Genomic DNA, 16,466 nt, shown 5'->3' on the forward strand with positions numbered 1-16,466 from the left:
ACCGGAAGAGGAAAAGGCACGGGCGTGACTCACCTCCGTGTGGACTGCGCTCTACGCAAGCGAAGAGGGTCCTCCAAACCCGTCTGTCGAGCGGACAAAAAGCTCAACATCTCGGGTCCACACACCGGCTGGAGGCCTGGGCGCTGCCATGACAGACCGGGGAACTGGAGGATGCAACAACACGGACTCCCATTGGCCAATCAGCGATGTGACGTGACCAACAGAGAGCGGCGTTACTGGGGGGCTCGGGAAACGCCGGGCAGTGGGCGGGGCTTCGCGTGGGCGTGTCCTCCGGTGGCGGGTTGAATCCTCAGACCTTGAGCTCGGCGCAGGCATGAGCTGGTGGCCGGGTGTGTGGCGCTCTGTTTGGAGCGCCTTGTCCAGGGAGGTGAGGGAGCACGTGGGCACGGACCATCTTGGGAACAAATACTACTACGTCGCCGAATACAAGAACTGGAGAGGTGAGAACGAGGAGAGGCTACCGGTCGCTGCGCGTCCCGGGCGGGTGGCGGCCGCCGTAGTTGGGGGCCGGGCCTCGGGTGCCCTGGTCCCTGTCCCGGGTCCCAGGGCTTGGTGGTTGCCTTGGGCGACGAAGTCTGGTCCCGGTCCTCCAAGATCTGCCAGAGGTTCTGGGGAGCATCGGGAAAGGCCTTGCGCCAGTGCCTTGCCTTGGTCTTCAGATCCAGGTTGTCCGCAGAGTTTACGGTTCTCAGTGTCGCAGTGGCTGGCGCGCTCTCCCTGTCTGTCGCCGTCCTTGTCAACCCAGAAGTTTCCGAATACACTGATCCTTTCTAATGAACAGTTCCCGTTTCCCTTACCAGGAGGTCTGAGTCCCAAGACCTTGTCCAGGTCGATTTCAGAAATGTGTGTCTAACTAAAGCTGTTTTCAAGAACTGGACCGGTTTAGTAAAGGGTGTTCTTTTATAGCCAGGCGGTGTTGGATTACGCCTTTAATCCCAGCACTCCGGAGGCAGAGGCGGCTGGACCTCTGAGTTCGAGGTCGGTCTGGTCTATAGAGTGAGTTCAAGGACAGTCAGGGCTACACCTAGACCCCCCCCCCGGGGGGGAGCGTTCCTTGTATGTGTGTGTGTGTGTGTGACTGTGTGTCTCTGACTCTCTCTGTCTCCACCCCCCCCCGCACCCCCCTTCCCCGTCCCCCTTGCAGCAGGCCACACAATGTCTTTTACTTTTTTCTATTGCTCCAGTATAGAAAGTCGCAGAGAAAGAAGTTGGGTCAGAGCTTAAGCGCTGATTGAGGCAGCTTAGGCACAAGTCAGTTTTTCTCACTTACTTCGGTGGTCTTACATGAAAGAGATAATAGTAGTGTCTGTCGCTACTGGGAAGGTTGAAGACTGGTCCAACAACTGTGTTTCATTAATTTCTCACAATATTAACTATGTTAAATGGTAATATAAAAATGTTTTTCTTATCTTTAAAAAAGGTTTATAAATTGTGTGTGTATTGCCTGCAGGTATGTAGTTGTGTATCTGGTGCCAAAGCTGTTGGAACTGGAGTTAATGATGGTTGTTTAGCCACCATGTGTGTGCTGGGATTTGAACCTGGGTCTTCTGTAAGAGCAGCAAGTGCTCTTAACCTCTGAGCCATCTCTCTAGTACCCACTTAACCCTTTTCTAAAACGTATTACCTTGAACTTTTTCGCCCACTGAGCATTTAAATATGCTGCCTCTGCTGCCTGCACCCAGGTACCCACTGATCTGGGTTTCTGACGCTATGGATTGGTCTTCATTTCCTACAGGTTTTAAAAGTGAATATTTGTATATATGTCTTTATAGATTTCTTTCTGGGTCCTGTATTTAGGATAATTATTTTGAAGTTCATCTTTATGTGCATCAAAATTTTTACCTTGTTGCTAATGTTCTATTGTGTGGAATGCAATGTAAATAGTTTTCTTACCTGCTCACCTGTTCATAGATCTTTGGATTAGTCCCGGTTTTAAGACTGTCACAGATAAATGATGAGACTTTATAGATATAATGCGTTCATTTCTCTTTTACAAGGAGAACGCCTGGATCAGCCTGGAGAGGTACGTTAAACTTTGTGAGAAACAGACAGAGTGGCCCAAGTGGCCCATACGCCTTTAGTCCCAGCACTCAGGAGGTAGAGGCAAGGGAATCCGAGGCCAGTCTAGTGTACAGAGCAAGTTCTGGGATAGGTAGGACTACACAGAAACACTGTCTCAAAGGAAAAAACAAAACAAAACAACCCCCCAAAAAAGAGAGAAAAGAAACAGCTTGATCCATTTTGTACCCCCACCAGCACTAGCAGTTGAACTAAAGGGTTCAACTGTTAGGTATAATACATACATAATTGATACATGCAGATATTCAGTTTTTCTTTACTGTTTACTTTATTACTAATGAACTGAGTTTATTTGTAGTTGTTTTCGAGGACTGAGGAAATGTCTCACTGGGTTTCAGCCCTTGCTCAGCACACAGGAAGTTCTGAGTTCGAATCTCCAGCACCAAAGCCAGGGATGGCTGTGCATACCCTACACCCTAGGTTTGTAGGACCAGACTGGTAGCTCCGAGAGGTCAGCCAGCCTAGTCAGTAGGCAAGTTTCCAACCCAGAGACAGGTGGTGTCTCAAGGTAATGAGGCGGAGAGTATAGATAGAGGAGAAGCCCTGCCGTCCAGCTCTGGCCTCCACATGCGTGCACACAGGATGTACGCCGTGGAGCACAGAGCACTCACACACACACAGCACAACTTCCTTTTCAAATACAAATGCTATAAAACTAGCACACATCTCACTTTTTGATGCGTCAGGGATTCATCTAACTTCATCATGATCAGGATACAGAACCCGGTTACTGCCTTCCGTATCTCCCACATGCTGACCCTTGACTCTCTAGGTTCGTAATCTTGCTAACTGATTATTATGTCAATTAGAGTTTTGTCTTCTTGAGAATATTATCCGGAGAGTCATACCATCTGTAACTTTTAAAAAATGGCCTCTTCCATTCAGCGTGATGCCTTTAAGCTGTGAAGAGTTACCAGTAGTTTGTTTCCTGTTATTGATGACTAACAGTCCATGTCAAGGCTGTGCCATAGTTTGTATCTTTACATTGAAGGCATTTGGGCTGATTCCAGCTTTTGGTGTTTATGAATAGAGCTGCCACAAAATTCACATGTGGGTTTTGCATGAGCATTAATTTTCATTTCCCCAGAGGCGTTACTGATTCTTAGCCTTTTCCTACCATTTAATTTCCACATGAGCTCAGTGCTCCAACTTGCTCCAAAAAATGTGAATAAAATACTTAACATCACAAGACCTTGTTGGAGTGCAAGAGAAATAAATTGGAAAATGTCACTTTAAGAGAGTGAGATTTAAGTCCCCATCAACTGGAGTTAAATTTGGATTCCTTTTTTTTTTTTTTTTTTGGTTCTGTGATTTCTTTTTTCACTTGTAGTTATCAGCACAGGGAGTGTGCATATATTTTGTTATATTTGCTTAGAAGTTTCTTGTGTTGGATATTAAGAAGGGTATGTGTGTGTTGTTTTGGTTTTCTGTTTTCTCCTCTGAAACAGCCTCAGTATGTAGCTTTGGCTGAACTAGACTCACTATGTTAACCAGGTTGGCTTGGAACTCATAAAAGATACACCTGCCTTTGCCTTTTGGCTCTCCTGTGCTAGGATTTTTATTTACCTTGTGTGTGTGTGTGTGTGTGTGTGTGTGTGTGCGCGTGTGCACGCGCGCGCAGGCACACACGTGTTCCTATGCACGTGTACCTCTATATGGAAGCCAGAGATCAATGCCATCTGTCTTCTTCAGTCACTGTCTACATTATTTTTTGAGGCAGGGTCTCTTGATGAACCCCGAGTTCACTGATTGAGCCTGCTGTCCCTGGGGATCATCCTGGCTCCACCTCCTCTGCATTAGGATTATAGGCACATGGTACAGGAGCTGGTGTTTCACATGGGTGCAGGGATTTGAACTCAGGTCCTCACACTTGTATAAAAGCACTTTACCCATGGAACCATTTCCTTAACCCAGCTTTTAAAACTCCCTTTGTAAGCTTAATCTAATAGCTCCTTGCTTGTTCCCTGTTAGCTCAGAAGTTTTTTCTCATGAGTGGATCTCAAAATTGTTTACTCTCCTAAACTGAAATATATGGGCTGGCTTTTTAGTTAATATTGACTTGTTTATTCATTATGTGTGTGTGCGTGGGTCTGCTTGGGCCACAGGGTGCTTGTGGATATCAGAAGATAGCCTTGGGAGAGAGGATAGCTCTCTCCTTCTGAAGGCTCTGTGGGTTTGGGGATTCAAGCTCAGGTCGCTAGGCTTGGAAGCAAGCACCTCTGCTTTTGGAAGCATCTGACTGGCCCATGACTTTGTGTTAGATTTACAGGAAAGCTATTTGGAAGTTACTAACACAGCCTTTCTTCCTTTCCCACACTCAGCCAGTGTCTTAGGTGAGAGTTTTCACCATTTGCTCCTCCCACGGAATCTCTAACTGCTACTGCCTGAGTTGTTTGCTTTTCCCAAGAGCCAGAGTTGTAATTGTACAGTGCATAACCTTTTTACATTGGCTTTCACTTAATAATATGCATTTATGTTGTTTTCTTTGTGTGCATACGACATAATGGCTCTCTTATCTCCCTCTTCTTCATTCTGTTAATTATGCATTGATACATGTTTGTTGAGCTTTTTAAATTAGTAGAATTTATTTTTTATGCATTGATTTCAGTGCTTTCATAGTTATTTATTGCCCCACCCCTGGCCACGCCGTGTGCATGCATGTGTGTATCTCAAGTATGTCAGTGCCCACAGAGGCCAGAAGAGGGAATGGGACCCTCGGGGCTGGAGTTACAGGAGGCTGCTACAGAGCGGCTGCTACAGTAGGTCACAGACCTATTGATGGAACTTTGATCTGTTTTCTAGCACAGCTAGAAGCCTCTTTTATATATGAACCGAATAGGATTGGGGAAGATAATAGGTAGATAGAGTTCTAGTCATTTAAAATTTATACATTCATATAGGAACACACACTAGAAACACACTTTGCCATTCTCAGTGTCACAGTACCTCCATTGTGTGAGCTTAAGTTAACCATAGTTATCACTCTTTCATCGAATGCTGAGTTTTAATATTTTCACAGCCACCAACTAGCTTAAATTCTCATTTCAAATGCAGGGTTATTGTCTCATTCCCCTGTATATAACGATGAGTTTCCTGTGTGTTTCTGCCTCTGTATGGGGTGGGTACTGCAAAGGCAGCTATTCAATGAATTGACGTATTGTTTGGCCCTCAATTCTAAAAGTCAAAACAGAACAAAGCACATACACAGATGAAGTAGTTCAAAGAGTCTAGACTAGGCAATTCAGATACTGTTCAATAAATGAGCCAGATTAGCCTGGCAGGAATAAGTATTCCTACCAGAAATAAAAGAACCTAGCCATGGTATAGTGAACTTCCAGTGTGGTCAGACATGGACCTGCCTCTGACCTGCTGAACTGAGTTTTATTACATCATCAAACTTCTGTAGAGATACCTAGCCTTACAATTTCCCTTCAGAACCATTATCTAATTGTTCAAAACCTGCATCCTCCACTGTTGTGTGTATAGTAAAGACACATCGATTTGGAAGGCCTCGCCTCAGCCAATTCACGTGTATTATTTAGAGAATAGAAATAATCACGGAGAATATGGGAAAGGAAAACAACCACAACTGAAAGTCTAGTTTCTGATTTTTTAGTTAATAATCAGAAGGTGGTTCTAGACTCCTGCAGGTTTGAGACTGATGAAAATATTTCAGCTCTTCCAGCAGAGGGCAGCATTGTTCCAAAAATCAAGATTGACTGTCTTTCCTGCTTTGTACTTTAAAGTGATTTGAAGGAATCTCATTTCCCACACACACCCAGGAGGAATCAGAGCATTTATTTATCCAAACAGCAGCAACAACAACAACAAAACACATAATGAAAATAGAAGAAAAAGTGGAATACAAAAGATGGACAGGGGACAGCAGACAATATGGCAGTAGTCATACTTTGCTGTCGGTAGTTTTTCCTACAAGATTTTGTTTTTTATTGTTTCCTGAATCCCCTCAGTGATGTACAAAGTCCATGCACTTAAGTACTAATTGTATTCTGTCAAAGGAGGACGGCCCGCTGCTGGCCCTGAACTGGTGTCTCATGTGTCTATCACATTTTCAACAACAAAGCGTGAGGATGGCATGTGTTGACAGTCACCCATGCCAGTCCCTTGCTGTGACTTTAAATGAGCCCAAGCAGCTGTAACCGACTCCTGGTTTCCCTACCAGGGGAGCGTGGGGCCTTTGAGCTGCAATGGAAACTTTAATTGTGGGAGGTTGGCAAACTGGGTTATGTCTATTGTTAAATGAGGTCACAAGTGTCCCCAGGAATTCGGTTGCTAGTTGTCTTTGTCTTTGAGGGTTTTGACATTTGCTTTAGCTTAGGATAGTAAGGTCAGTATTGATACTAACGATCATAGTGTTTATGGTAAACACTGTGTGCTAGACTCACTTCTAAGCATTTGTCCCAAGACGCTGCATTGTGGGAAATTACAAGAATTAAGAAAAGCAATAGTGTGGCTTCATCAGGACCACTCAGTAACAGAGCCCAACCGTGTCATGTGTTTACAGAGCCCATTCTCCCTGGCATTTAAAACCAGGCAGATAACTGTTATCCTCATCTAACTCCAAAGAGCGACAGTCCAGAAAGTCGTGTCTGCTGCTGCCCCAGGCTAAGTGGAAGCTGCTTTGCAAGGGACAAACCTGTGATGATCCTCTTTAGCAGTCACAGTTGAATGAGGACTGGTACAGAGAAATACCTTCAGAGTTATGTGGTGGGCTTCATCATTCAACTGTTAGAATACTTTTTTTCTATTATAAACTTTATTCTAAATCCATTTTTACAAAATGGAGTGGAGAATATATACTGTTAAAAATAGACTGCATAAAGACATTTTAAAATAGCTTGAGTCATTTCAATCAGGCTGTCTCTACTTTAATCTTGCATTCCAGCTGGCTAATGGCTCTATCTTGTGGCCCAAATGAGAAACTGCACCCTGTGCCTAAGATGCTGGTTAAGGAGTTTCTCTACTTTAGCTGAATATGTCACATAAAATGATTTATATTGTCTTATTTATTAGAACCTAACTCTCACTTAACATATATTAGTTGTGTCTGCATCTCTCTAGGGCTTTTCTCTGAAAACCATTTCCCCCTTTTTAATGTGTCTCTGTCTTCCCTTCATCAATGTTGGTTCCACCTTAAAGTCCCTTAAGGTCCAGAAGCCATTTTTATAGTGCACTGCCTATGAGTCAATAAAACTCTTAGATAAATGAATTTAAGCTGGCCTGGAATATGCACAGTGTTTAGTAACTCTTAAAGTGTGTATGTATGAAGAGTCTTACGATGGCCATGTGAGGAAGGAGACATTTGATGAAAAGGGAGGTGTGAGACTAATTACAACTGTATGGTGACTTCTGACAGTAAGAATGAATTAAGTACTTGTCTCCCCATCAGCTTCACTGAGTGACTTTTGCAAAATTTGTAGCTATGGTTGTTCTAGTGATGTCTCAACATATGTGCATATTGTGAGTGAGTATATCAGCGTAATTATAGCACCTCACATCTTTCTAAAAACGATGTTTCAGAGATTCTACTTTATAATTTAATGTAGTTTTTTACATTTTATTTTTTCTCTGACAATTTTACATATGAGAATTTTGTTTACATTTTCTGCCCCTCCTTTTTCTCCCTCCCTTTCTTCCGTCACCCCACCACTTTCTCATATTCATGACCTCTTAGTCTTACATCATCATAACATATATCTATGTGTGTATATGAGATATGATGTATGTGTGTATATAACCTGAGCTTATTTAATGTCGTTCATATGTATATGTATTTAGGACTTACTATTTCGAATTGTATAAAAAATTTGTTCTCTGAGAATTGCATACATCTATATAATGCAATATGATAAGCACCCCTATTTCCATCCTTCCTCTCCCTCGGATTCTAAAATTGTATTTTTAATTAGCATGTGAAGTAATGGTTATTGTGGCACTGATATACATTGTTTTTGCTGGTGCTTCTCCTGCACTCCCCTCCTGTCCCCTTGTGTCTCTTCGCCCCTTGCTGCCTCCCCCCTCAATGCCCACCCTGTGCTCCCTGCTTGCTACCTCCCCGCTCAGTGCCCATCCTGTTCCCCCTGCTTGCTGCCTCCCCCCTCAGTGCCCATCCTGTTCCCCCTGCTTGCTGCCTCCCCCCTCAGTGCCCATCCTGTTCCCCCTCCTTGCTGCCTCCCCCCTCAGTGCCCATCCTGTGCCCTCTGCTTGCTGCCTCCCCCTCAGTGCCCACCCTGTGCCCCCTGCCTGCTGCTTCCCCCTCAGTGCCCACCCTGTGCCCCCTGCTTGCTGCCTCCCCCCTCAGTGCCCACCCTGTGCCCCCTGCACTTGTTGTCCCCTCTCAGTGCCCACCACATGTTTTCATGTCCTACTTTCCCATCTTTTAAGACTGTTTTCCTATCTCACAGAGCTCTCTGTAGTCGTATGTTCTGTACCCACACTTACATACATGAAAGTTAAAATCTAGGATCCTCATATGAAAGAAAACACACGGAATTTGTCTTCTGAGTCGAGGTTGCTGGGCTTAACACAGTAACCTCCAGTTCCATCCATTTTCCTGCAGATTTCATGGTTTCATGTAGCTGCTTTACAGTTGGGTGAAATTCCATTGAACAAATGATCTTCATCCATTCATGTGTGCCTTCAGTCCCTCATTGATGACCACCTAGGCCGGTTCATTTCCCGCCTATTGTAAATTTGCAGCAATAAACACTCATGTGCAAGTGTCTCTCTGGTATGACATACAGACTTTGGGGACATGCCCAGAAGCGCCACCCCCTTTGTATGTTGAATAATACTGGGTTTTTTTTTTTAAAGATTTATTTCTTTGATGTATGAGTGGTTTACCTGCATATAAGTCTACACACCACATCTGTGCATGCCTGAGGAGACCACAAGAGGATGTCCGATTATCTAGAACTGGATGGAGTTCAACACAGTTGCAGGCTGCCATGTGGGTGTTGAGAATTGAACACGGGTCCTCTGGAAGAACAGCTGGTGCTCTTGTAATATTAACTCCTAAACCATCTGTCCACCATGGTATTGTGTGTTTGTTTTAACATAGATATTTTGAAAAAGTTATAATAACACAACATGATATCCTTAAGTCACATTTGTCTCTTTTACTGAAAATAAGAAGTGTTGTTTTTCTTTCTTCCTTTCTCTTTCTTTCTTTCTTTCTTTCTTTCTTTCTTTCTTTCTTTTTTCAAAATTTGAAGGTATTGCCATTCTTTCTCAATATTTATAATAATCTTTACTATATTATTGTTTGAGCTATTTTTCATATTCCTATCTTGCTGCACTATCTTGGTCATATGAAGTAGAAATCAGCTGTTTTCTTGTGATTCTATAGTATTTCTGTAGACTTCATAAAGCTACCTTCTGCAAGATTTGCCCTTTCATTTTACACTCATTTTTTGACACATTTTAAACCCTAGAAAATTGTGGCAATGGTCTTTAAGAATATTCTTGAGGAATGTGTTGAGGAATTGTAATATTAAATAACTGTGTCGAGGACTGGTCTTATAGGTGACACATTCTTATTTTGGACAAACTGTTAATGATACACTGAGGAATTCCTGGATATAAATACAGCTGCAGTTTGCCTCTGCCTCTGTGCCAAGAACTTTTTAAAATATAGTCAGCCTATGTATTTCATGCATGTCCTCAATGGATTATAAATAGTTACTATGCAGCTGGATTGTTATTCTTTTGGATAACTGCTAGATAGTAATAGGTGTTCAGCAAAACTAGTCCGTTTATTTCACTGGTATTCATAGTTTCGGGGTTTGGAAGTACACCAGTGAGAGTGTACGCCGTAGTGCGTGCTCTCAGTGTAGTGAAGGGAGTCATGTTGAAAAGCATACGTAGACATAGTAGATTACACAGCAGTGACCATGCAGGAAGTGCAGAAGGGGTAGTCAGTGACCTGGGTACACTGTGCAGGGTTCAGGGGAGTGGGTGAGGTCAGTAGGGCAGGTCTGCTCGACTTATATTTGAAGACTGATGAGATGGCAAAGTGGCTCTCTGAAGCAAGAACGCATCATTCAGAGAATAGCAATGTGAGTTTCTTCACTCTGTGGACTTAGCCAGCTGTTCTTACTGGGTATTGAGAAGAATGGCGTCATTTGGTTCATGGTCTCAGAAGGACCGCTTTAGTTTGTACTGGGAACAGGTAGTAGTCAAATTGGAACAAGATCACCTTAGGAGCTTCGCCTTGGGTGGCTGTTTTCATACTTGAACATAATTTTAGACTTAAAGAAGCTACAAAAATAACACAACAAATTCTCACATACGTTCCCCAAGCGCTCTTGATGCTACTGTTTTTAACCAGTAAAACATTTGCTTTATTTTTGTTTTTTTTTTTTTAAAGACAATTTATTTAGCATTTACATTTCTGGTATGTAGCATGATTTAGTGTGTGTTTACATTATAGAATAAGTTAAGCTAACAGGCATACTGCCTCATATAGTTAGAACTTTTCTTTTTTATAGTGAGATACCTCCAACCCCACAGCATGTGTCAGGTTTACAATACTTGGTCTGTTGTTAGCCATTGTCACCATGCTGGGCAGGAACCTGTTTCCTCCGTCCCAGCACATCTCCCAAGCTCCTCATAAGCAGCATCACTCATGTGTCTCTGAGTTTATAGCTCATGCGTCTGTGAGACTGTGTTGTAGTTGTCTTCCTCTGCCTATCTCAATTTTTAGAACATATTCTCCAAATCTATCATTTACACGTTTATTTCTTGGTAAGTTTTAAGAGATTTTTTGTTTTTATGTATATGTTGTTTTGCCTGCATGAATATCTGTTGCCATGTGCATTGTCTGAGGAAACCAAAAGAGGGCATCAGACCCCCTAAAACTAGGTCTCCAGAGAGTTGGGTGGGTGCTGGGAATAGACCCCGGATCCTCTGGAAGAGCAGCCAGTGTTCTTAACCCCTGAGCCATCGCTCCAGATCCCCATCCCTCCTCCTCTTCCTCTTTTCCTTCCTCCTCATTCTCGTTGTTGTTATTATTATAACTTAAAGTGTATATTAGTTATTTTTCATTTGCTGTGATAAAAGCACCATGACCCTGAACAACTTAATAGAAGGAGGAGTTTGCTTTGGCTTAAGGATGTGGGGCTGAGAGTCCGTCATGGTGAAGAGGCTCGGGAACAAGCATCCAGCCTGGCAGCAGGAGCAGGAAGCCTTGAGCTCCCAGACTCAACGACAAGCACTAAGCAGAGAGCAGATTGGAAGGGTCCAAGGCTTTAAAGGACCACAGCCCACCCCCGGTGATCCTCTTCCTCCAGCGAGGCTACAGCTCCTGAGCTTTTATTGCTGTCATAGAAAGCCATAACCAAGACAACTTATGGAGAAAGAGTTTATTTGGGGTTACAGGTCCGTTGGGATAGGAGTCCATGATGGCAGAGTAGAGACGTGGCAGCTGGAGCTGGAATCTGAGTATTTGTAGCTTGAACTGCAAGCAAAAAAACAGAGAGAGCACACATAAGTCTCAGAAACCTACCACCAGTGACAGGTCTCTACCAACACAGCCACACCGAAGTCTCCAGACAGTGCTACCAACTGGGGACTAAGTGTTCAGATGCCTGAGACTAATAGGGGAACATCTCATTGTAACCCTCACATTCCACTCCCTGGCCCCATAGGCTGATGGCCATAAAATACAGAATGCATTCAGTCCAACCTCAAAGTCCCCATAGTCCTTCACACTCAACAGTTTCAAAATTCAGAATCTCTTCTGAGACTCCATGCAGTCTCTTAATGATAACCCCTATAAAATCAAATAGCAAATTACACACTCTCAGCATAAATAGCAGAGAGTGTGCATTACCATTCCAATAGGTGCACACACACACACACACACACACACACTTCATATTATTACTGCACTTGTGATGTGTGAATGTGGAATGTGGGCATGCTATGTGTGTGGGGTCAGAGACAATTTTGGAGAGTTCTTTCCTCCTTCTGTGCTTTGGAAATCAAATTTAGGTCATCTAGCTTGTATGACACATTGTTTTCACAGGCTGAGTCATTTGTGTGTGTACATATATGTATGTGTGTGTGTGTACATATATGTATGTGTGTGTACATATATGTATGTGTGTGTATATATATATATACACACACATATACACACACACATTTGTTTTCTAGAGAAAGTTGTGCTGAGAGATTACAGTTGTATGGCTACCATTATCTGGGGTTGCTGTTTTATTTTTTGAAGTGAGGCAAGAAAAACAGTTTAAGAATAATTCTGAGGATTGTTGTTTAAGCAGTTGCAGGAGGATCAAGAATGGAGAGGTAAGATGAGGTCTTCAGTCTTAGGCTCCATTTGAGTTTTGATTAGACATCTAAATAGAGATACCCAGAAAATTGTGTAAATGAGCCTGGAATTTAGAAGTCTGACTTGGAAATAGGGATTTGGGAGTTACTGATAAGAACATGAACAGATGGTTACACTCAATTATAAATGGTGGCTTCATAGTGTTGCTCGTTGTCAGTTTGAGTTGTGGTGTGTAAGATTGAAGATGACGGAAGGCTGGCTTGTTCTAAACAGACTTTGAATAAAGGATCTAATATCATGCCTTGAGTTTCTGTGTATCATTTTGGTCAGAACTATTATTGCATTAGCTTTTCCTGAGGAGACATGAACAGGCATCTGCTCCTTTCAAATAGGGCACTAATGACAGAACAAAGATGTGAATCCATCCAAGTCCTGCTTGATAAATCAGTGCATATAACTGGGTTCCTTAGAGGATCATGAGTGAGGCGTGGCCCACAGATGCATGTTAACTTAGAAGCAGCTAACCACTCAAGTTTCTTTCCCCAGCAACCAGTAACCACTTTGTGTGTGGGGGGTGGGGGGAGCCCCTCCCTGCCAGCATTAGGCACTTGTTCTCTCTCTGCTGAGGAGGTGTGGGGTGGTTTGAGCCCCTCTTTCCTTCCTCGTGATGGAACATTAATAAGCCCAATCTTGTGTGGGTCTCCTGTGGTAATTACAGATGCCAACAGTTTTAGGGGTGTTGCCATGTCAAGTCTGGAGCACTTACAACCGAAACGGATAGTAAAAGGACTTGGTACAAAGTATGTAAGATCTTTTTAAAGGTGACATTGTGAAGTACAAATCCTTTAATTTTATTAAGTTGATTGTTCTTTGTTTTAGTACATTTTCTGTTTACTGTAATTCTTGTTGTTGTTACCTTTTAGTTTCCTAAGATAGGATCTCACTGCATAACCCATGCTGGCCTGGAACTCCTCATGTAGACGAGGCTGGTTTCGAACCTGTGGTTGTCTTGCCTCTCTCCTGAGTGTTGGGTTGACACCACACTCACTCAGCTGTTTATTTGATTCTAACACCCGCTGCAGTGGACTTTGGTTAGAATGTTTGAGATTGCTTTAGCGTCTCCTATTGTGATGCCAATGCCTTTCTGGGTAGTGTGGATGCTTCCTGTTTCTTCAAAGCCTTCCAATTCTAAGGTGAACTTTTCACACTGTATAATCTTTCTGTTGTCAGCACCTCCGGTGGGTAGCAGGAGTTTAGTTGGTGCTTGTTAACATTAAGGAAATGGACCTGGGAGATGGACTGGCTCATCTTGTCCCGTTACCTGTCTTACAGGGCTTCTCTTGCTCTCTCTTGAAACAGAATCAAGGAGAAAGCAGTCCTTTGAGAGTGTGCACGTCCCTGTAGGCCTACCTTGTTGGTATTTTATCTTTTACATCCTATTCTTTTTGTTCAGAGTCCTGGTAGTCTGTCCTTGAGACTGCAGTTCATAGATCTGTGTCCTTGCAGAATCTCTGGTCCCACCCCAGGCTGTTGAATAGTCTTCATCATAATAGCCTATTATTAAGTTGGAGAATTGGTGCTCGAAATGACTGATCTCCCTATAAAATGTCACTCACTGAATTGTCAATAAATGCATCAGTGTTGCTCCATATTGGGAACAGTGGGGAGTTAGGAACTTGATGGAGCAGGGTTAGCTGAAGTATGGTCTTAGGCACTAGGTGATAAATAAGAACAAAAAGGGAAAAAGAATAATTTCCTGTACTTTTTGATGTAATAAAGATTAAAAGGAAATAATTCTTATTCGTTCCTATTCTAGTTCTTTCTTAAATTGATCTGAAAATTAGTTTTCAGTTAGCTTTAAAAAAATCTTTGAGGGGCTGCCTAGATGGCATAGTGAGTAAAGGTGCTTGCAGCCAAACCTAATGACTTAGGTTTGATCCCTGGAACAGGTTTGAAGGAGAGAACAGACTCCCACAAGTTATCAGAAGTCTCCACAGGTCTGCTATGATGCATATGTATGTGCACACAGACACACATAGAAAAACAAATGTAATTCACAATTTTAAGTAAGGTTTATATTTTAATGTCTCATTTCCTTTAGCCCACTTCTGTGTCCGAGTTCCTTGATTCATAAACCTAGAGAGCATAGGTGAGGTGGGAGTCTATGCACTCACACAGCTTGCAATGATGCCTTTGCAACAAAAACCAAATACAAGAGCCGTTGTCTCACACAGACTGGCTGTGGCCGGCGTGAATGTGCTAGTGGCGATGATGGGTGCCGGTGCCTATGTGGTAAGTTGCTTCTTGGTCCCTTCCTCTAAGTTTATTGACTATTGCTTAAAGTGGTAGAGGTTTCCTGAAAATAGAAATCTATGCCTTGACTGGATTGCCTTCCCTCCCTTTGACTCTCTCTCTCCTTCCAGCAACGGCGACCTGAAGAGAACGGGAGATTGGTAATGCTATTGTGTAGAATTCTGTCGCATAGAAAAATAAGTGTAATTCACAACTGTGAACAATTGTGTTTCTGTTGGAGTGCCCGAACTATGGAGCTTCCATTTCCCTTCATGAAGAAGAGGATGCTGAAAATCAGTGTATCTCTTATCCCTGTGAAGTGTAACCCAGGTTACAGAGGGGAAGTCCTTGACCTCAGTAGTCTTTCAGATCTAGCTCCGTGAACATCTGAGCTCCTGGAGAAATGTGTAGTTTAAGTGGATGACCACAGACAGGAGCTCACAAGCTTTAAGGGAGGTGATTTACAGCAAGGACACCAGGACTGTTGTGGGGAACAAATACCTTCAACCAATGGTACTGAGAGCACTGCGAAGGATAGAGCTGCAAAAGCTCACACCATGAGCCACGTAGATCAACTATTAACACAAGAGTAGAGCTTACAGAACATCTAAAAGCACTGCCTGTGGGTAAACATCGGTAGCCCTGGGCTTGCCGATACAGTCCTGGGCAGGATTCCTAGAGTACAAACAACAATAAAGTAGACATCATCAACAGTAAAAACCCATGCCCATCAAGGACATTGTCAGGAAAATCAAAAGACTTATATAAGAATAAGGGAAAATGCTTGAAGACCATAGAACGTGTCTTGTCTTTTATCTAAAATAAGAACTTGTATAACTCAGTGATGACAAGACTAATGATCACTATATCTATGTCACATGGTATATAGTTATAGAATATCTTTGCAGGAAGGCCTGTTGACATTCATTGCATGCATATATATGGAGGAAAAGACTAATGACACACACACATATATATACACACACACATACATACATACGTGTATATATATATATATATATACACATATACATATATATATATAGTGTGTGGCACTATATGTTATATAGTCGTATATGTTATATATATTCTAATGATCATATATATGCCATTATACATGTTATATATGTTTTAAGTATTACATATTTATATATACTAGATATATATAATATTAAATATCATATAATAGTATGTTATTGAATGCTTATATATTATTTACTATATATTAATATTATATAATAGTTACATAGTTACACATAACTATGTAACATATAGTGACATATGTACATATTTATACATAGTAGTCATTAGCCATCTCATCTGTATACATGCATGCAATGGCTGTCAGTAGGTCTTTCTACAAAGTTGATAAACAGTGGCTAATAAGCACACAGAAACATAGTCCTTTGAGAAGAACAAGTCAAAAAGTTTACAACCACTGTGATTTCAAAGGGGAAAAAAGTGAGTTAGACCTGTGGTACTAGCCTATAATCCCAGCTACTTGAGAGACTGACACAAGAGGCTTGCAATTTTAGGCTCACCAGAGCTACACAGTGTACTCAAGGCAAGCCTGGATTATATAGGAAGACATTGCCTTGGCCCCAAAATAAATAAGTAAATACAATGATAAAGTTAAATAATCGGGCTATGTGAAGGGAATGTGGCTGAGTCTCTGAGGAAAAAGAAAATAATGGCAGGCATACAAACTAGAGCTCTCTGTGGGACTGGGGACTGATGGAGGTGCATTGCTGGGAAGAATGCTTAG

The 16,466-nt window shown here is 42.4% G+C and overlaps 2 protein-coding genes across 4 annotated transcripts in view; one reads left to right on the plus strand and one right to left on the minus strand.

Annotated features, from left to right (window-relative positions):
• Nucleotides 1-160, minus strand: part of Ercc8 (ERCC excision repair 8, CSA ubiquitin ligase complex subunit) — a 41,693-nt gene extending 41,533 nt beyond the window's left edge. The window contains exon 1 of one of the 2 annotated variants that reach the window (XM_029468475.2): nt 34-145. Coding sequence is in view for 1 of the 2 variants with exons in the window: in XM_021180092.3 (XP_021035751.1) it covers nt 34-110 (77 nt within the window). In the remaining variant the exon portion in view is untranslated. Of the gene's footprint in view, nt 1-33 lie in introns of both variants that reach the window. The other variant, XM_021180092.3, reaches the window with a different exon arrangement.
• Nucleotides 161-287: 127 nt separating this feature from the next.
• The window catches only part of Ndufaf2 (NADH:ubiquinone oxidoreductase complex assembly factor 2), a 158,602-nt gene continuing 142,423 nt past the window's right edge, over nt 288-16,466 (plus strand). The window contains exon 1 of one of the 2 annotated variants that reach the window (XM_029468237.2): nt 288-461. In XM_029468237.2, coding sequence (XP_029324097.2) covers nt 335-461 — 127 coding nt within the window. In that variant the 5' untranslated portion in view covers nt 288-334. The remainder of the gene's footprint in view (nt 462-16,466) is intronic. The other variant, XM_085830852.1, reaches the window with a different exon arrangement.

The sequence above is a fragment of the Mus caroli genome, unplaced genomic scaffold (genome assembly GCF_978045245.1).
Source record: "Mus caroli unplaced genomic scaffold, Mus_caroli_1 scaffold_15, whole genome shotgun sequence".
In the NCBI taxonomy this organism is placed as follows: domain Eukaryota; kingdom Metazoa; phylum Chordata; class Mammalia; order Rodentia; family Muridae; genus Mus; species Mus caroli.